Source organism: Fukomys damarensis, unplaced genomic scaffold, assembly GCF_012274545.1.
Source record: "Fukomys damarensis isolate Sample0158 unplaced genomic scaffold, DMR_v1.0_HiC HiC_scaffold_13, whole genome shotgun sequence".
In the NCBI taxonomy this organism is placed as follows: domain Eukaryota; kingdom Metazoa; phylum Chordata; class Mammalia; order Rodentia; family Bathyergidae; genus Fukomys; species Fukomys damarensis.
The window spans coordinates 6,365,199-6,387,023 of NW_022900925.1; the positions used below are offsets into that span (position 1 = coordinate 6,365,199).

Genomic DNA, 21,825 nt, shown 5'->3' on the forward strand with positions numbered 1-21,825 from the left:
TCTTTCCTATGACCATCAATGCAAAGGGGGAGGAGGGGGAAACTGTTCTTGCAGAACTAGAGAAATAATTATTAGCATGTGGATGATTGTAATCTTTCCTGCTCTTCTTTGCTTCCAAAGGAAAATGACTCCTGTCTTCTGGATTACTGAGCAGCCTCTCTTCTCCTGTAAGAATCTGAATATAAGGGAAACTAAAGATGGCAGAAAGGTTAAATTGAGTCACACAACAAAGACCTGAAACAGAAGGATGGTGGTGATAGTGTTACAGAAGGAATTGGCAAGTGACACACAGAGAGGCAGCAGAATAACAAAAGTTTAATCCATCAATGGGGAGCAATCACACCTAATGGTAGAGCCCTAATCAACCCAGTACTGGGCTACAATTCCCTCTTTTATAGGATTTTATAGCCTTGATCTCATTCAGGTGGTTACATTTCATTTTCAGAGTTCACATTGTTGATATTCAAAATCTGGTTGTGAGGCAGTTGAATTTCAACCCAGATGTACCACTTCTTTGGTAGGGGAAGTTAGCTTTAAAATTAATTTAGTTATCTATTCAAGCCCAGGGGAAGCGGGTGTATCTGGTCTGTAAAGTTAACAATGGTTTTTTTTCATTTATAAAAGTTTTTAGGGAGACTAGATGCCTCCAGTGCCTGTTTTATCTATTCAAGCCCAGGGGAAGCGGGTGTATCTGGTCTGTAAAGTTAACAATGGTTTTTTTTTCATTTATAAAAGTTTTTAGGGAGACTAGATGCCTCCAGTGCCTGGTGATTCTGAACTAAACAAAGCAAATGGCATAAGTTATTTTACGTTAAAGTGTTCTCTATCAACAGAAAGGAAAAAAAAAAGAAGCTAAGAGAGCTGAACCCTGGGGAGAATTCAGAGGGCTGAAATTTGAATGTGGGAGCAAGAAAAATGTCCCAGGAAACAGTTGCCAAGAGAATGGTAGTGATTTTGAGGATAACCTGTAAATGTGCACCTGTGCATTAAAGCTGCCCTTACCTTGGGGTGTTTCCCAAAGCAGCAGAAATGAGATGTGAAATGCTTTTAATTACCTTTTCATTCTGGACTGTGATTCTCTGATTGTGATGCTGCCCCAGGACTAGACCATGCAGGTCCTCAGCATACTTAAGATCTATCAATACAATGCCTCTAAATTTGTCTTCCTCCATAACATTCTCTGTCTACTTCATGGGTCAACTGAGAGGTTAATAAGGGATGGCCAGTGGGTAGCCAAACCTAACCCACAATCTTGGCCACTTCTAAAAAAGAGTTATTTTTTAAAAAGTCAATGAAGAGGAATGCATGATGCAGAACATGGGTCCAAAGTTTACAACATTTATTCCCTGGCTCTTTGCAGAAACACTTGCCAGCCCTTGCTTTTCAAAATTTTATCACCTTATTTCACATTGAGCCATTTCTATCACTTCTTCGGTGCTTTTCAAAGCCTGGAGCAGGGGCATAGGGAAAATGCCAGTAGTTGTTTGGCATGGGCTCAGAATCTGAGACGGTTCCAGAAGACTTGGGTCTCTAGGCCATGCCACGGGGGAGGACTGAGTACAGAAAAGAGTCAGTATTGGAGAAGGGGCGTCCTAGATCAGGCATTTCCCAGGTCAGAGAGCTTGAAGGTTTTCATTGAATTCAATGAATTTTAAGGACTCAACACAGGTGAAATAAGTTTTCCACTGAAGGCTCTAGCATCATTTTTTACTACCACAGAAATCACCAGATTCCTACTAGAAAGTAGCTCCTCTGGGAGGTGTTGGTGAGATGACTAAAGGAGGAAAACAAGGTAGGTAGAAGGGACTGGATGGTTGTGCTTTTCCTACCAGTTCCCATAGGCTTTTGAGGGGTCAGGAATAGAAAAGAAAGAACTTGCTTTTATGAGAAATCTTTCAGACCCTGGACACAAAGGGTGCTCCTTCAGAGACCAGGCACCACGTTGGAATGGGCCCTCTCTTCTGCCCACAGCTCTACCCCACCATAAAAATTTCAAGGGCTAGGATTTTTAGAATCCAGGGAGACATACTTTTGGCATAAGTGTGGATGTTTTCATGGTGAGAACAATCCAAAGAGTTTGTAAGCTTGCTTTCAACACCTTTCTGGACAGAGGAACTGTCCATGAGAGACTGTGACATGGCAAAGGCTCACAATTTCAAAGATGGAGCAACTTGTGAACAGATGGGAGGCACCTGCTGAAGACTTCTGGCAACCCAGGTGCAGAGGGATTCACAGGATGAGTAGTGGGCTGGACATTCACAATGCAGGAATTGAGTTACAGCTTCTCAGCCTCTCTGGTAGAGTCCCAATTAGCCGTGATGGTTAATGGTATATAGAATCATTTTCTAGACACATGTAGACCCTTTTCTTGGACTTAGTTGAAAGGCTTGAAAAGGGAATACTGGAAGTCTTATTAGGTAGGCTACGGAACAGGAGGTGTTTATGAAAGATCACACATACACTGAATGGCTAACAAATCCAGACACGTTTGGTTTACTTAATATTCTGAAATTGCATAAATTGAAGCGTCTGGGGTTTAAGCCTTGCCATAATGCCCCACAATTCACTCATTATCTGCTTGGGAATATTTAGTGAGTGGAGACCTAACTTCTTATTAAGAAAGCTCATACATTTTAAACAGCTTTGACAGAAATACCTTTTCTCTATTGAACCAACATTTGCCATTTGCCTTCTTGTAACTTTCTCCTGACTATAATCACTGAGGCTTTTTAGAATAAACCACTTCATCCTTTTACAGAAGACTGCAGAAGATGTGCTGCACTGAGCCCTCACGTCTCAGAACTCTGCATTCTCAGTTATGCAGCTGTTGGTCCTCATTTGTGTCCTATCTCCCCTGCCATTCTTTTTGTGTCACCCGATCTGAGCAAGAGCCTCACACTCTACTTATGGATGCCTGAATCCTGAAAGCTGCTACCTAGTGTGGCGATTGCAATCTTGTCACCTTGACAGAGTATCTGATAAACTTAAAAGGAAGAAAGATTTATTCTGGCTCAGGATTTCAGAGGCTTCCATTCATGGTGGTTGCCTGGTTTCATTTCTTGGGCCTGTGATGATGCAGAACACCACAGCAGGAAGTATACAGCAAAGCAAAGCTGCTCACGTCACGGGAGCCACAATGCAAAAAGAAAAGAGGGGCAGAGGATCCAACAGTCCCTTCTAGGACATGCCCCAGAGTTCACTTCCTTCTGCTAGCATCATTTTCCACTTCTTAAAGGTCCCACCAGCTCCCAATAACAACATCAGCTGGGCTCAAACCTCCAGCATATGAGGAGGCACATGTCACTGAACATCCAAAGCATGACTCGTGGTGATTGGTTAACTCCAACTTGACTTGAATTAGCAGCAATGATTAAACAGCTATGGAAGGGGTCGGGAGGTAGCTCAGTGGCACAGTACCTGCCTGGCAAGTGCTAGGTCCTGAGTTTGATCCCCACTACCATAACAATGATGACAACAATAACAACATTAACAACATAAATAAACAGCGTTGGTACTGCAGAGCCACAGTTTCAGGATACAGACCACAGAGGACATTCTCACTTTCAAAGAGTGTCTTCCTGAGAAGAGTATAGCATTGCAGGAGAAACCCTTTTTAAAAAGAATTTGTATGTTGTCATGTTTTCAGAAAAATGTAAGTAATAAGTCTGAGAAGCCCTACTCTGGACATTATCTTGCCCTCAAACATTTCGTTTCTCTCCACTAAATAAAGAAGAATAATATTTGCAGGAATGAAATAGTTGGGATGTACCCCTACCTACCATCCTCTGGTAAGAGCTGGGGAAGTCCTCAGCACAGGTGGCTCCTGCCCTACTTATACAAACCTTAAAGGCATGCTCCAAGTCCGGTGTATCATCAAAAGCTTGAATAAAGATAGTCCCCAGTTTTCGGTCAAGATCTTCCACTTTCTGGTTAAATCCAGAGAAGTCATTTTCAAATTCCTGAGGAGACACCAGTTACATCTGAGGAAAACATGACTTTCTGAAGGCCAAGCCCAGATGGTCTTTACTACCAACTTTTGTACTTGAATCAGTCATATACCAAAGATTCATTTTTAATTCTCTAAAATTCACCGTGGTATGACGTGGTGTTCATCTGTGTGGAAAGAGACCTTGTTATGGCAGCATTTTAACCTAAATATGCCAGGTAAAATGCATCAAATGTGAGGTTGGATTTCTTTCCTCTCCCTTTCTGTGGCCTTCTCTTCTACTTCCTGAAGTCCTTTTGGTTTCACCCACAGTGTCAGCTAATATTACCTCAGCGGCAACAGCCCAGTGATGGGGCTATTCCAACATTACCCACTGTGCTTCCTCCCCGAAGGCAAAACCCCCATTTCTTCAGTAAAACTGAACTCATCTAGTCATTAGAAGGAAAGCTAGCTTATTAAGTGAATGTGTGTTGTTTCTTCTCAGTACATCTTAACTGGTTAAGACAACAACTAACCATTGTTCTTAAGGTTGCTCAATTCAGCAAATAACACCCAGTTAGGTTTGAATTTCAGATAAACAGTGAATTATGTTACTACAGGTATGTCCCAAATTTTGTAGAGTACAGCAATTTTTAAGGAAATTTCAACTCAAATCTCTGATTTGTGCAATTATTGTTTATAACTACTGTTTTACAACAGTAATGTACATTTTCATTTAAAAAATGGAAAAACAGTACAGTTCTACCTCTCAAACCCAACCACACTGACGTTGTGGTATGTTTCCGCACACCTCACCCATATTGTCTGTGGGATTTTGTTTTATTCTGTTATGTGGTAGTGAACACATGGCCTATGTCCTGCTTTTGTAATCCACCTTTTCTTTTCTACTTTTGACTCATGGAATTTTTGGAAAGTGGTACCTCCCTGCTTCTGGAGAACTAAGATTCTCCTGGATATTTGAAGATGTCCTGAGCAGATTCCTGCCCTAATTTCTTTCCCTGTTTTGTTTGGTTTTTCTATTCTCTTAAAATTTCTTCTCCATGAATTCTGTTTCTTTTTAGGAATTCCATTCCCTGTTTTCATGCTGGCCTTTGTTTTATTTTTCTCCTGTGCTTATTATCCCTATGGGTTTTGGCTTTTGAAGTTTACATGCGAGACGTGGGCTTTTTATTCTATTCTAGAAAATGCATCCCTGGCTTTTCTTTCACTTGAGGAGGTTTAACTTACCCTTTCTGACCACTCATACACTCCTGTCCACGTGCGCCTGGTCTTCACTTAGTAATCCCTGCTCAAAGCTTAAAACTTTCTTTTTCAATTTTATTGAAGTATATTTGGCAAATAAAAATATACATATGACTGAGGTATAGAACTTAATGTTTCGATAAATTTGCATGCTATGAAATAATCATAATAATCATGCTGACTAGCCCATCCTTCACCTCATTTTGGGACCATTTTCTTCTTGGTGTGTGTGTTTGGTGGGGGTAGAACCCTTAAAATCTATACACTTAACAAGCTTCAAGGGCCCAATACAATATTGTCAAGTGTCAGCACCCTGTTTCACATTAGATCTTCAGGATGCCAACTTGCATAGCTGAAATTTTATTATGCAAAATTTAGCCCATACCTCCCAATTTCCCTTTCTCGCTAGCCTTTAACTATCTCCATCAGCTTCTTAGTTGACTATTGTAGAGTCCTTATATAAGCGAAACCATGTAGTGTTTGGCTTTTTACGGCTAGCTTATTTCTAGTTTAAGTTTTTGAAGCCACACAGTGGTCCCAGTTTCCTTTGCCATCTCATGCCCACCTCAGCATCTCTGATCCCACATATCCTTATCTGGGGAAGGTAGTGGTTGGGAAAAACATCATCTGACTGTTTTCTTAACATAAAGAATAAGTAGAATCTTTCTAATGACACAGGAATAATACATAATAAAAGATTTTTCCTAACACAAATAATAATTGATAAAAAAAATCCCACTGGGACCATGGAGCCAGAGTGCAGGTCCTTACCATCTCTGTGTCTGTGTTTCTTTGTTTGTAATGAACTTCATGGTGTGGTTGCGGGGGCTAAGCAAGTTAATGCACAGGAATACACAAGTAAATCTCTGGAGTTCCAGCTAGAGGCATCTGAGGAAGGGACAAAGCTCCCAATTTAGCCCTTACAGGCCCTACCGTGCTGTGGGAGTCCAAGCAGTCATAGGAGCACTCAGAGAAGACCGTGTACATCTCTTGGAATTCCTCATACATTTGGTGCACCTGCTGACTCAGGGTGTTCCCCCTGAGGCCACTAAACTCAAGCTTTCCCAGTTTGTGGAAATCCAAGGCTGTCTTCAGAAGATCCTATGGGGACAATTCACAAAAGACTTAAAATGATAATAACCATCACCACAACATCCACGGATGCGAAGAGCTAGAAATCATATGGCGGTGGTGGTTGCTTAGGAAAATGTGACGACTGATTAGTTTGGTAACCTTATTATTAGATTGTATCGGTAAAAATAACTCTTGTTTAAACTCAGTAACAAAGCAAAGAGAAAATGCAAATAAATAAGATTCACCGAAACCAAGAAACACAAATGAATAAACAAAAAATGAGAGGTATACTCCAGCTTCTCTTAGTATTCTAAAGTGAAGTGTAAAATGTAATAATAAAATCATTTATGTGATTGGTGGCTTTGCTACTGAATTTTATTTAAAAAGTCAATTTTTTTTTGTTTTTTTGGGGTTTTTTTTGAGACAGGGTCTCACTAATGTAGTTGAGACTCACCCGGAACTCACTATGTAGCCCAGGCTGGTCTCGAATTCACATCAATCCTCCTGCCTCAGCCTCCCTAGTGAGTGCTGGGATCACAGGTGTGCGCCACTACATCTGGCTTAACAAAAAGTTAATTTCTAACAGGCCATTACATTTAGGTCTATAATGACAGTTGTTTTAGGGTAACTGGGTAGGAAAGCAGACCTTTGAAAGTTTGAAGGACAAATCCAAAAGGTGACATCAGCCTTCTTAGCAACTTCATCTGCCAAGGACAAAAGTCTGCTGAGAGTCTCTACCTAATATGCCATGTTGCATGGAGGCAACAGAGTGCAGTTCCTTACCATCTCTGTGTCTGTGTTTCTTTGTTTGTAATAAACTTCATGGTGTGGTTGCAGGGGCTAAGCAAATTAATGCAGGGTTTAGGTCAGTGCTGGGCACGCAGTATGTGTCACTGTCACTGCTGTTGATATGGCAGTGCCAGCTGTGCTCACGATTAAATGACAGGTGGAGGACACAGCCTGGAAGCCTTGCGGGGGGGAATCCCTTCCACATCTCTGGCACAGGATGCCTCCTGAGAATGTCTAAAAGGACAGGTTGCATTTATCCCTTGTGAGTACCTATCTAAAATCACAAAACCTCCAAGCCAAGATGTGCTTCCTGTCGGGTATTTAGGCACAGAAAAAACAAAAGTGAAGGTTACCTCTGTGTCATTCTGGCAAACATTCTATGTGGACCCCTGGAAGGGGGTCCTCTACCCTGAAGAGGTTGGAAGGGCAAAAAGAAGGTATGGCACTCAGCTCTGATATCACCCTGAGAAACTGCCAGTGGTCACGGCTTGGTTGGCCCATCAGACTGGCACAAAGCTGTCCGTCTCCCTCCTTTCCCCAGGACATAAAGCTCAATAGGCGGTAACAAAGAATTTAGAAGTGGGGTAAAGTGGCTGACTTTCTGACTTTCCCCCAACTTCGGAGTCCAGGGCCATACAAACTTGGGCAGCCACCAAACAGCCCCCTCAGCTATGTTGGGACCCAGTCAGCAGTGGAGGCAGGGGTGAGGAAAGAAATTGCCTTCCAAGAAGGAGATGTACACCAGAACCAAGGCTCTTCTACCCTCAGTAGGGGACAAGGCAGTTGCTGCTTAAAAATACTAGAAGAAAACAGAGAAATAGCTCCAGATATTGTTATGGGCAATAGATTTTTTTTGTATAAGAGCTTACCTTAAAACCACAGGAAACAAAAGCAAAAATAGACAAATGAGATACTAGCACAGTAAGAAGCTTCTGCTCAGCAAAGGAAATGACAGATTGAAGAGGCCACATACAGAAACACAGAAATTACTGTATTTGAAAATCATTCATCTGACAAAGGGTTACTATCAAAATATAAAAGGAACTTAAAAACTCAATAAGGAAAAGCAAAATAATCCAATCACAAATTGGGGAAAGGATACACATGGATACTGCGTGGGAGAAGAAACTCAAGCGGCCGATAAATTTATGAAGAAATCCATCATTTATTCGCCATCAGGGAAATACAAGTCAAAACCACAGGGAGATGTCATTTAACCCATTTGAGTGATTGCCATCAGGCAGACAAAAAAAGTAACAAATGCTGATAAAGATGTGCAGAAAAGGAACTCTCATAGACAATTGGTGGAAAGACAAGTACAGCTACTATGGAGAACAGAACGGGACTCTCCCAAGAAACGAAAAGCAGATCTTCCATATGATGTAGCGATCTTGTTTCTGGATATAGATGCACAGGAAATAATATGAGTGCCTGAAGGAGACACCTACATGCTCATATTTACTTCTGCACTATGGGTAAAGAAAATGTGGCATAAATGAAGACATCCTGTCATTTGTAATGAAATAGGTGGAACTAGAAGACATTATGTTGAGTGGAATAATTCGGGTTCAGAAAGATAAATAAGCATGTTTTCTTCCCTATATGAATGTTACAAAAGCTGATTGGAATGCACAGTGTTGATACTCAGAAGCTGAGAAGTTGGGAATTTACATAATGGGTACCCAAACGCAATTAGAAAGAAGTAATATGTTCTACTGTTCTATATCAGTGAAGTCACTCTGGTTTACAATAATCTATTACTTTTTTTTTTTTTTTGTATTGGGGATAAAACTCGGGACCTTGTATTTGAGAGGTAGGTGGTGGAACCACTGCGCTAAATCCCTGGCCCCTCTCTCATGTATTTTACGAGCAACTAAAAGACAAGAACACAAGAGCTCCAAATACCAAGAGACACGGACATAGAAACATTAATTGTACTAATTTGATCAGTACACACTGTATAATGTATTGAATTGTCGTACTGTGTCCCATAAATATTTTTGATTACTGCCTCTTAATAAAAAATTAAAAAAATGTTTAAGGAAATGTTAACAATTCTATGTTTGATCATTATATACTGTATACATTATCAAATTATTGCACTGTTCCTCATAAAGTTGTGCAACTGAAATAATACTCATAAAATGCTTGCAAAAATATATGTCCAGCTTTATATACTGGAAAGACAATAGAAATGAATTTTATTTAAATGAAATTGACTTTCACAGTAATTCAAATCTCTCATAAAGTACTTATTTGTAATCAGTTTTACAGGAGAAAAATATCTGTGCTGTGGAAGGTATGTTGGTACTCATTCTTCACAATTTTGTGGATGTCAATTTCAATTTTTAGGCAACACATTCTTACCATCTTAACAGACTGATTCATTCTGATATAATTTCAGAAAATGGGACTATAACTTAGTTGGGCTATTTTATTTCCTTAGAATATTGAAAGCATAGTCTTGGGTGGTATCTGAAAGGTATTTCATCTTCAGTCTAACAGTGAAGTCATAAGGTATTAGAGATATTTAATCATTCTACTTTTGGGAAAGTCTAGTTACTGAAAATAATGGGCATTTAATTGTTTTATCTAACTCACCAAACATATGGTGGATGACACCTTCATTTGTGACACAATGCATGGTCTTAGGGCTTTATTTATTTTTATTTTTTTATTAAATAATTGAATTTATTGGTACATTTTGTAAGACTTGAGTAAGCTAAAGTGACTCCATGCTAATAGGCCAGAGACTGTGCTTCTTCATATGCTAATTGCTAACTTGGCTAACAGCCTGCCCAGGGGCAAATGGTATGACAAAAGGTGATGGTAGAACATTTCCTGCATGAGATAAACAATGTGTTTGGAATCTTGTCCTCTGGTAGTTCTGTGAATGCCCTGACTTTTTGCTTAGAAAAACCCTATAAAAAGACCTCAGCCCCTGAGCAGTTGTGTCTCTGAGCTACCTGGCTCTGGGAGTGCCGTCTGGCCAGACTAATAAAGGTCTATTTACCATCTAGCCTGGTGTGTTCCCTCCTGGGTTTCTCATTTCTCCATCGAGCTCCCGCAGCCTCGCTGGGTGTTAGGGCCCAGCATTGTGGAGGCCTTTTTGGCTGCTCACGGCTTTCGGAAGTAAGGCCCTGGGTCTTGCCTCCGGAGCCATCGGTGGGCTATAGGACTCAGCATTGTGGAGGCCCTTTCGGCTCTTCACGCTCCGTGGAGTAAAAGTGAGACTTTAAGTCTTACAATTTTAGGGATACAGTACAGTTACATTCATTGTTGGGGTCTTGTACCTCTACATGACAGGCTTTGGTTCTCATTTTTTCCCCTTGTCCCTGCCCTCCCTTCAGTCCCTCCTCCCTTCCCCATTTACAAACACTTTATTTCCATCTTTTCATTTTCTCACATTTTTTTCTTTTCCCTTATTACCCTTCCTCTACCCATCCCACCTTCCCTACACTTTTAGCCCCTTACTTCCCATTTCACAATGTCAGTTAGGGCTTTATTTAAATTCCTATCAAAAGCCCCTCGTATTTTCCCAGTATTATTTATCTCCTTTCTTTGCTTTAGCTTTCTTCAGGGCTCTTACCACACTCTAGCAAGATATTATTTAGTGCTGTACTACACTATTTGTTTATTTTCTGCTTATTTTTTCCCACTAGACTGTAAATGTCCCACGAATGCTCTGCTATTTTCAGGGCCTGGAAGAAAGCTTGGCACCTGCTGAGTGAATGTAAGCACGCTCTTTGGGCTTCAACCTAGCTATACCATGTCCAGAAGAAGCTAGCAAGGTAACAACGGACCCACGAAACACGGCCTCTGGAGAGTAGTTGGCAAAAACAAGGACAATTGGATGGCAAAGAGATTTATAAAGCAAGGCTTTTTCATGCTGAAAGGGTCAAAAGAGGAACCTGCCATGGTCAAACTTGGAGGGCGAAATAAAAGTAAAAGAATGAGAAAAAGATTTGGTTTCAATATGTAAGTTGAACTTATGAAACTGCTGACATGAGATCATTGTAACCTACAAAAAAGAAAATTTCCTCTCTATCTAATTAATGCCTAGACACATCAACCACAGAAAGGGCTGCTGAGAGAGGGAGTGAGCTCTCCATCACTGGAGGAATTCTAGTAGAATCTGATGTAGGGATATTGTAGGAGAGTTTTGTGAAGCAGGTGAGGGATTATCTTACAACAATAGGTACAGATTTATCAGACTAACCATGGCTTTGTCTTTGATTCTCAAATTATTTAGAAGTTCTTTTCATTATTTATTTAAAAGAGTTTTTTCAAAACAGATAAAGGAAATTTAAGCCAATAAAAACCTTAAACAATATTTTACAATAGCAATTTTTCATTGATCACAGTAGTAAGTACCTGAAATTCATTAAGCTATGTACAGAATTAAAATACCAACCTTGAAGCAAAGACATCTGGCTTTGAGAAAGAGCCTAGGATTTAGTGCCAGGAAAGCCCGAGCTCACAGATATTTCTGGTTCTGCCACTTTACTACTGTGTGGCTTACAATGAGAAGACATTTAGCTTTCCTCAGGCTCACTTCCCTAACCTGTACATGGGAACAGTAATACTTGACTTGCCACAGGTTATCAAGTTACATGGGGAGTAGCTTTGTAGAGCTTTAATAAATTAGCCGTTTATAATTAATTGTGATCATCCGGATGTGCTTAGATGAACTTGGTACATATTACAAGTACGACAGCTTACAAAGGGTACATCTTGGTGCTCCTTTGTAGACAGACAGGGTAGGAGGTCCCTGGTGGCTTACTGGATCGAATGGATCCTATTCTTATGAAAAAATGGTGTAACATTTAATGACGACAGTGGGTGGAGGGCCAGAGGAGGGTTCAGTGTATACTCTTGCCTTAGAGGTGAAGAATTAAAATAAAGAATAATGGCCAGCTCCACCAACAGCAATCCTATACTCAGAGGAGAGGTCATGCCACTCATCTGAAAAGAAATGTCTCCAGAATTCATTAAGGGAACACACAAAGCAGACACTCACAGATGAAAATCTCAAAAGGTCATTTGGAAAAAGACTGTTTACCTTTCCACTGCCACCAACCTTATACAGCTAATGGTCTCACATGTGACCACATGTTCAAGGCAGGCTGAAAGGGAAGCTGGCCCAATTAGGCTGGGAATGAAAGGAGGCTCAAAACGTTAGAAAGAGCACAAGGAAATGTGGTGCATATTAGGTCAGCTTATTACCTGTCTTCCTGCTAATCACTTTGCATAAAGCCTCAGCAGGAAATCATTTTGTCTCCAAGTGAATCACAGCTTTACAGCAATTTGATAATGAAAGAAATTCGGGTTCTCTCCAAGCTGCTTACTTACTGCATTGTTTGCGGGAAAGAAGCTCCAGGCAGAAATGTCAACAGGGGATCTGCAGAATCTACAATATGATGGCACAAAAGCGAACAGAGTGTGTGTGTGTGTGTGTGTGTGTGTGTGTGTGTGTAAACTGGAGCTTCTAACAGAAAGGATGAGTGAAAAAAATACAGAAGCAACTACTAAGTGACTCCTTTTCTTCAATTTTTAAATGTTCCTTCAAATAAAAAAAATTTCTGTGTACTTTTGGAATTTCCTTAGAAAATCCTTAAACTGAATAAGACCCTTTAATGGAATGGGAATCATAATTTTACATGAATGATCAATTTAGGAAAAAGACCTGGAAATCATGTAGTAAAAATAGGTACAGAAAGACAGACTAGAATGTGTAAGGGCAAAGTAAAACCACAAAGCCAGTTCAAGACCCTTAAAATGGGAAGGAAGTGGGGAAAATAGATCTTTCAAACTCCCTAGAAGATATCAAAGTCTGGCGAAAACATCACATGTCCCTGGATAAAAATACCAGCTAACCTCTGAGCCATGTGACTATGGGAAGTTAATTTATGGAACAGATTGGTGTTTATTTGTTATCCTTAGCTCTTCTGATGATTATGAGGACATGGGTTCTAGCATGAATTAGGTTATTGAAATTTTTTATTTTTTGAACTTTTCTATTCTTTTTTCTTCAGAAGGATCAGCTAAGAAATGAGTTGTGTCACAGTTGTGAGAAAGAGGATGAAGAGGCTGGTGGCATCCCAAGAATGCAATTCTTCTACCTACTGCAGAACCACTGAAAACTACTTAGCAACTGGCCTCCACCTTGGAAGCAGCCCTTCTACCCCACTCCACCTTCATCTAATTTAGCAAACACCCAGAAGAGAAGAATGGACCTGCACAACATTCTCTTGTGCAAAAAAAAAAAAAAAAAAAAAAAAAAAAAAGAGAGCTGAGGAAATCGTGGACATTAAAACCCAGCTCTGCACAATATAACCAGCATGCAGAGGGCCAAAGGCACTGGCATCATTTTATTCACTTGACTTCGTGTGACTATGACTTATAGTTACCATCTTCTTGGTGGTCATATATTGTACCAGAACAGAAGATGAAGAAGGCTAAGTCCATGTTCCTTCTTGCTGGAGAGAAGCAGCTTAATCGCATTTCAAACTGGCATCGATCACAGAGGTACACAGAATGTTAACTAAAGGGTATGTGGAATATGCCAGGAGACAATCAATAGACCCCTGTCCCGCTGCACTGAGCTGAGCAGAGAAGTGACAGGGGGAGGAAGAAGACAGCAAAGGGCAGGAGGATGAGTCTGAGACGGAAAAATAAAAAGAGCAAATGGTGGAATGGTGCCCAGGGGCACTGAAGTAAAGCAGCCCACAGGACGGAAAACATCAGAGGGGAGGAAGCAGAGAGACAGAGAGCATGGCAGTATTCAAGTCCTCCTCTAATTAAACTGGGGCAACTGCTTTTTTATGCATCTGTGCCCTTGATTCAGAAAGAAAAAAGCAGCCTGAAAGAGGACTATTGTGAGGGTGATGACTCTGGGGAAGACTGGTGGCGATCTCTCCTTATATGTACTGAATATTAGGTGAAGAGTCGATGCCCTAATGTTAGAAGAGCTATCTATATGCAAAGTCACATCATTAGCATGTGTGCACGGGGCCGAGACCCCATCCTAACCGTCCCTCTGAGCTCAGCTCAGCCACCGCCTTCAGGGACTTTCTCAGGGATGGAGGGCCCTGAATGTGACTGTGGCTGAGTGACATTTATTATTTCTCCATGGTCAGCCCAGGCCAGGGGCAGGATGCAGCTGGAGTGTCCCATCACCTTGGCTAAACAACGGCAAAGGAGGTGATGCAGAGATGAGAGGAATAAAGAGTAGAGGGGGTGGGCAGGGGGGAGCTGTTCATCCAGAGCCAGCGGAACACGGCTATGAGAAAAGGAGGCATTTAGGATGGAGCTGGAGATCAATTATTTATACTCCCCACAATCCCAGTGAAGGATTTAAGGTGTGCCTCTCAGAAGATCTAGCTTCTGGCTTTCTTGCATACATTTTCTGTCTTTATGCCCTTCCCTGTCTTATTTTCCCTGGAGAACTTCTACTCCAGTTTCAAAATTGATTTCCTCACATTCGTGGCTTTTTTTTTTTTTCAAAGACCCGATGGGTCACAGACCCTTCTTTCTCACTCCCAATAACCCACCAATGTCACTCTTATTAAGGCATTCAGGACACCTCAGTCACATTTACTGATTCTGTGTCTTCCCACCCCAGAATCTCCTCCATTTATCTTTCTCCCTTCTCTCAGGCTGTAGACACAGGTGCAGAAACCAGGCAGTATCATACTTCAGTTATCTTTGTATGCAGTCCCTAGCTCAGGGGCTGGGGCAGAGTTGTGGTGGCTCTACACTCTTTGAACTGGGCTCCAGTCTCAGACTCTCTTGCCTTCATCAGCTCCTCACTGTTTATTATTGTCAACACAGCCTTTTCTCAACACAATTCTACTCCCTCCAAAATCTCCGCTAATCATAACTGAAAACTTAATTCTAATTCCTTCTCTATTACTTGGCTATTGTCTTGAAGTTGACCTTGAATTTCTGGAATCAGTTTTGAGTATATATGTTGTTATGCAGTGCTGATTATCCTCCCCAAGTTTAAATCAACAAATCCATAACTGTATGATGCTAACCATACTAAATGCTGAAGATCAAAAGAGAAAGCCTTTTCTCTTCACAACATAGCAGTAGTACTTAAACTAAAATCAATTTTTAAATAATCAGGCAAAAACAACTGTGTGTAAAAGTTGTTTCATTTGCAAAGGGGTTCACTAGTTTTGTAGTTTTGGGTGTCACCTGGAGAATGGGAGAGTAGAGAAGTTTAAAGCAGCTTGTTTGTGGGCATTACCAGCTACACCCAGATCTTCTCAGTTTGATCTAGCATTCTGGACTTTCTAGACTTAAGTTTGTTTGTATTTTCTACATTTAATTTAAATTTTATTTTTAATATTAAAAATTTTATTTTTATTAGTACCTGCTCACGGCACATAATAATTACATTCATTGTGGGGAGTTAGTAAAAAGTTCAGAGACCATAAGCAATTTGAAAATTTGAATTACCTGACTTTTTTTTTGAGCATTCTTCTTAAATGGGTCTATGATCAGAATTTCCTGCTCTTCTAACAGTATCACCACTGTGTGGTGATCAATCCAAATGACAGCTATTTATCAAGCACTTGTTATGAGTTCTGCCATCTAATGGAAGGTTAACTATCAATTTGTGTTTTCCATTCTCTTATTGCATATCTGGGGTCCCTGGACTTAACTCCTGTATGGAACTGGGGACCTGAACGAACACACTCACCTCCACCATATGCAGTCGGTCCAGGAAGCCCTCCAGTCGCACAAAGACCAAAGAAGACTGGAAATCCCATTCCTTGACTTCCTCCTTCTCTTTGAAGTAGGTATGGAGATTCTCCCTTCTGTCTTGAAACACCTGCTTGAAGAAACCCAAGGTATCCAAGACCACCTGCAGTTTTCTTTGACTTTCTTCTATCTCACTTCTCAGAAGATCTTCTGGGCTGAGGTAATTAGCAGCCTGGAAGGCACAGAGGCTAGTGTCACTGAGCCTGGCTACAGGTGCAGCACTCTCCTTAACTTTGTTAACATCACCTTGGACTTCGGTGATTACCCAAGTTGTATTTTTCTCAGTTTCAATACAGGAAACACCTGATCGTGCCCTCTTTTCCACAGGTGGACTGCTACTGGGGTTTAAGACAAATTGTCTTCAGCCATAGTAATTTGAACCAATCACTGTGATCAGGCAAGTGGCCGAACAGAGACAAGGAAACCCAATGGAACTTTGTTGGGGCAGTGGGGACTAAGGCAGGTCCTTATTCCCAGGTGTTCTTTTGTGATGTATTAGTTTTCAAGGATGAAATTATTTGAGTGCAAAAATTCTTTGGAACACAAATTATTCCTGTCTCTGAGAAACTTGAACGCGGAAGCTGGGAAGATGGAGGTCTTGGACAGTCACCTTTGTTACTGTAGGGAATGGCAGCAGAACTGGGTCCTGGGTTCTGCTGACATAATTTAAGGCCCTATTTATTATAAGTCAAGGGTAAATAAAGCCAGAATTACTTTTAACTTTCAAGGTCAGAAGCCAATAAGTTTTCTTTTGGTTGATGCTACTTTTAGTTGGATTCTTTTATACTTTCAATCAAAACAGTCCGATAAACATGGATTGATGGCAATGTGCTGGTTTAAGAGTCGAACAACACAGGTTCAGGACTTGGTTTGGGTGTCCTTAGGTGAGAGAGGCACTGTCCTGAGAGTCAGCCTATGTCTTCAAGTAACAACAACAATAATAAACCCACCCTACCCTTCTCACAAGGTTTATTTGATAATCGAAGAGATCAGGAATGTAACATTTTGTAGCCTCAATAAGCTTCATAAATGTTAGTAACTAAGAGCTACACTTTAAGCTTGTTCCTCATTTTTCTCAGAGTTGCAGCTCCTTAAGAAATCTCTTTGGAAAAGAAGACCAGACAAACTTCCTTAAGCATCTAGCTCTATTTACAGATATACTCCTTAATATTTATACTGGTCGGTGCTGCAAGAGACCCTAGAAAAAGAAGCAAGAAGTATGTAATCCAAGGGGTAGCTTCTCAATAGCTACTGAGGCACTGAGTTTTTACCATGTTCAGGGCACATACATTATTTTTTTTTCCTCATTGAGATTACTTGTACTTTTTAAGTATATAGCACAGTTAAAATCTATCATTGGGATCTTGTACCTTTACCTGACAGATCCTGGTATTCATTTTTCCCCCATACTGCTGCCCTCCCTTCACCTTTCCCCCTCCCCTATTTACAAAGACTTTGTGATTTTTTTCTTTTCTCATATTTTTTTCTTTTCCCTTATTACCTTTTTCCTACCCTTCCCACTTCCCCTACACCGTTAGCCCTTTTCTTCCTATTTCACATTGTCAATTATACTATTTGAATCTTATTTACACTTTTAGTTTTTCACGCCAGAGTATTTACACATGTGTGTCATATTGGGGCACATACATTATCGCACAGAAGCCTGATAGGCACCCAGCACTCCTGTGAGATAGGCCCTCTGTTTTGCATTGTTGCAGAGGAGAAGGAGGCATGGAGCAGGTAAGTAACTTGCTCCCAAACACACAGCTGACAAGAGGTGAAGCCAAAATTTGCCTGACTCCAAAGTTATATTCTTAATCCTCAGGTTTTGCTGCCAACTTAATACATGAAAGAGGTTGCCCAGATTACAAAGGAGATTGAAATTCACTGACTTACCCCTTGAATCCACCATCCCTGGCTTAGCTAGAGCGAAAAGATCCATCCTCCTGGTTTTCTAATATTACTGAAAAACCTCTTTATGAATTATTGGCTCGTGAGCGTACAAAAATTCAAATGTGAAAAATGTTTGGAGCAAAATTATTTCCAAGCCTGGAAAAAACGTACACTATACTCTTTGCTGTGCCAACAAGTCTCCAGGGAGAAGTTGCTGGGATGCCTGGGGAGGCCCACCTGCTCGATGAGGAGGTTGCACATCCCTTGCAGCAGCACCGCGAGCCTTCCCGGAGAGCGATAGCACTTGCACGTAGCCCAAATCAGACAGACCACATGGAGCAGGAGCTGCAGCCGGGGCTTCACCTCAGGAAACTCCACACTTTCCAGGGCTTCCAGGTGGCCTTGGAGCGGTGACAGGTGCAAGTGGATCTCTTGAGCCTCTGTCAGCGCTGGAAGGAAATGGCGCTGGTCACCAGTCTCTGCCTGAGGCACCGCCTATTTGGTGGAGCCCTAGTGCTGGGGGAGTGAAGGAACTGCAAAGGAATGACTGCAGCTCCTTCCTGAACTGAGAAAGCAGGGAGGAAGCTAGTTCCAGCAAACATTCTGGTTCTTACATGGAAATAGGGCAACTTAGAGGTTCCTGAAAGAGTAGAAGAGTGATCTGAGGTGTTCTTTCTGACAACATTGCTTTATTTGGACTTCTTCATGGCTTTCCCAGATCTATTCTGGTGCTTATGTGTGTGGTAGACCCTCTATTTGATAAATACTTGCTGATTACTTTGGTACTGATATAGCCAAGATAATAGCAAATTGAGGAGTGGGAATCAGTTTTAGAGTCAGAAAGACCTAGCTGCAAATGCTGGTGCAGACACTTAGCAGTTACAGGAACTTGGACATAACCAGCATCTCTAACCCTTACAAACAAGCTGATCAGTAGGTAATTTTGAGGGAGAACCTCAGTACTGGACCACTGTAGGTGTTTGATAAGTGATAGAATCTTGAATAAAGAATTGTTAGTAAAAGATCTCATTGGAGTGTTATATGGGAAAAGTCATAGAGAATAGAGAGCTAGCACAGAATGATGAGACCGAAGCTCTGGGTGATTTTCAAAGCCAGGAACATTACCTATGATCTCCTTTGGAAGTGGTCAAGGAAAGAGAAGGGCTGTAAGAAATTACCTTAGTAATTAAGAGGGAAAAACAGGAAATCAGCAGTACTGAGTACTAAGACCTGCATAACAAGTTAGAGAAAACGTGAAACTCCTTTCACCAAACACAATTGGATTGGAGCATTTGTAAAGTGGTTATTTCTCGGGCAGATAATCAGTCCATATCAAGTGAGGACAGATGGTTTTAGGTTATTCTATGTGGATAAAGCACTGCATTTGTCCTGAAGGAAACTCAGAATATCCCCTATTTACTAAACATTTCCAATAGGCCAAGAATTGCTCTACCCACTGAACACACACACACACCAGCTCATAGAGAGCTCTGTGAGACAGCTTTATGAGTGAATATACTGAGACTTTACTTGCCTAGGTTCATCCTGTGAGTTGACTAGTCCTGTCCAGCAAAGCAAAATGAAGCTTATCTCAAGTTTACTATTTTGAATCCCCTGACTTCATGATTGTGAGGCTCAGGAGACACAGGAGAATATTAATGTGCGTGCTTGTATTTTATACCCCAAATGATTTATAGGAAGTGGTATGTGAATTGAAAGCCAAATGTCATGGTAAATTGATTAGAGCAATAATCTTAAGTAGGGCTGTGAGGGGTGATGGTGAGTGTCAGAACCACTGAGTTGGGGTGGGGATTGCAAATCCAACAGCCATCCTATTGAGCACATACCCTGGCTTCATATGTACAGTGAAGGAGAAAGGCCTGAGATCATCAAGCTAAAGGAGAATTCTCTCTATGATATCCTATTTTGTTGCATTTTAAAAGATAAAACAAAATCCTTAAAAATCATATGAATAAGCTCTGCCTTGACTTTTAGAAGCATACTATTTGAGGGAACACAGGAGGCTTTAGTCCAAGCAAGGTACAATCATCTTGCCTTACAAAGCTAATTCAGACAGAGAGAAAGAGAACTAGGCTCATACTTAAAATAAAACAAAACAAAAAGACAGTGGTCTCTTGATACTCGAAAGATTGCCTCCAGGATCTGCCCCCATAGCAAAATCTGCAGAGGAGTCTCATATAAAATGGCATAGTATTTGCATAGGACCTATGTATCTCTTCCTGCACAATTTAAATCATCACCAGATTACTTATAATACCTAATATATTGTAAATGTTATGTAAATACTCATAATACTGTATTTGTATTTGCACTCTGCCAGTGAGCTACACCTAAGTCCCACTGTTTTGTTTTTTTTTCAGTATTGGGGATTGAACTAAGGGCTTTGCACATGCTAGGAAAGTACTGTATCTCTCAGTTAAATCCCCAGCCCTTTTTTATTTTGAGACAGGGTCTCACTAACTTGCCCTGGCTGGTCTTGTATTGTGATTCCCCTGCCTCAGTCTCATGAGTAGCTGGGATTAGAGGCCTGCACCACTACAGCTGGACCCAATTGTTCCTTAATTTGTAGTGATTTTTATTGTTACATTGTTATGTTTTAAATAATTCCATTGCCAGTTGGTTGAAGCCACACGTGTGGAACCCTTGGACATAAAAGGCCAGCTGAAACTATAAGCAGTCAGTTGCAACCCAATGGCTTGCTGGTAAATCTTTAAGAGCAAGCTGTTCAGTGATGAATGCCTTTATTTGTAGCCTATGCCAGTTTTTGTGGGGTGAATATTTCCCATGAATTTGACTTCACTAAATGTTCCTTGGGAGGATAAAGAAGGTAGGGGTAAAAAACTGCACGCACTTGTGTTCCAGGTGCTATGCAAACCAGGCCCAGCTGACTCCAGTGCAGCACTGGACCCTGGCTTCTTTCCCACACATATCCACCTGCAAACATCCCTGATGTGTGCCCTCCCAACTTCAGGTGTGAAACTTAATAGTCAGTATGGTGGTAAGTCAGTGAGTGTTGAAGTCTTTAAGAGGTGTTTAGGTCATGAGGATTCCTCCCTGGTGAATGCAATTCAGATTGTAAAAGGCTCTCTGCAACATTTTGCTAGCTTGCCTTTCCATCTTCCCCCATGTGAGGACACAGGGCTTCTTCCCTCAAGACCCTTCCAGTTCCTTGAGCTTGGTCTTCCCAGCCTCAAAAATAGTGAGAAATGAATTTCTGTTCTTTTTAAATTATACAGCCTGAGGTAGCCTGAGGTAGATTTAGCTCAGTGGTGTTGCCATCTGCTTTGCAAGTACAAGGTCCTGAGTTTGAACCCTGGTACCCCCCCACCAAAAGACACACAGATGAACTAAGAAAACTGGCAACCAGGCTGAGCTAGGCCAATCACGAACCCCTGGTGGCAGGGATAAGAACTCCCTAGTAAATATTTTTTGCTCTGTTCTTTTTTCCCAAGGGCACAGTTGCTTCCTGTTTTCCAAGATTTTTCATCATGTGATCAACTATAGCTCTTACGATCTTGTTCCCATACATTTTCTCTCCCTTTTAAACTGCTCTATTTTTCACCGTTTTCCACTTTATGTTCACTAATTCAGAAATATTTCCTCTTTCTGTCTCTTCGGCGCATCACTGAGCCAAGCAAGGAATTACCCTGATCATAACTTAGAATAATAAGAATAATGCACACAGCATAGCTATTTAGGATAGAGAAAAACAGATACTCTGAAATTAAATTAGAAATGATGAAGCCAGTAAACAAACTTTGAAGTCTTTTTATTCTTAGTAGATAGAGCCTGCCAAAATTTCTGACCCAGTCTCTACCTAACACTTCTAATCAAATTTTCTTCCATCATCAGAATTGAATTACACACTTAAAGGGTTTATACTACTACAGTAGCGTTTATTTGGCACTATTATAATGATATTTCATTGCCAGTGCATACTCTACTGGAAAGAACTTTTTGAAGCTGGCTTAGGGAAACAAATCTTTCGCAACTATTAATCTATATGATCAATCAGCTTCTCCATCTATTAATGTGAAAAACATGTGGGGCAATAAATAACTAATTCCTAACATACTTTTACTACAGGT

General features: G+C 40.9%; 1 protein-coding gene across 2 annotated transcripts in view; it reads right to left on the reverse strand.

The window, feature by feature from the left end:
• Dnah9 (dynein axonemal heavy chain 9) overlaps window positions 1-21,825 on the reverse strand; it is a 331,965-nt gene that overhangs the window by 295,605 nt on the left and 14,535 nt on the right. For both annotated transcript variants that reach the window (XM_010615004.2, XM_033762784.1), the window contains 4 exons: window positions 17,954-18,165; window positions 15,762-15,995; window positions 6,122-6,289; window positions 3,843-3,959 (listed from right to left, as the gene is read on the reverse strand). In XM_010615004.2, the coding sequence (XP_010613306.1) occupies window positions 3,843-3,959; window positions 6,122-6,289; window positions 15,762-15,995; window positions 17,954-18,165 (731 nt within the window). The remainder of the gene's footprint in view (window positions 1-3,842; window positions 3,960-6,121; window positions 6,290-15,761; window positions 15,996-17,953; window positions 18,166-21,825) is intronic.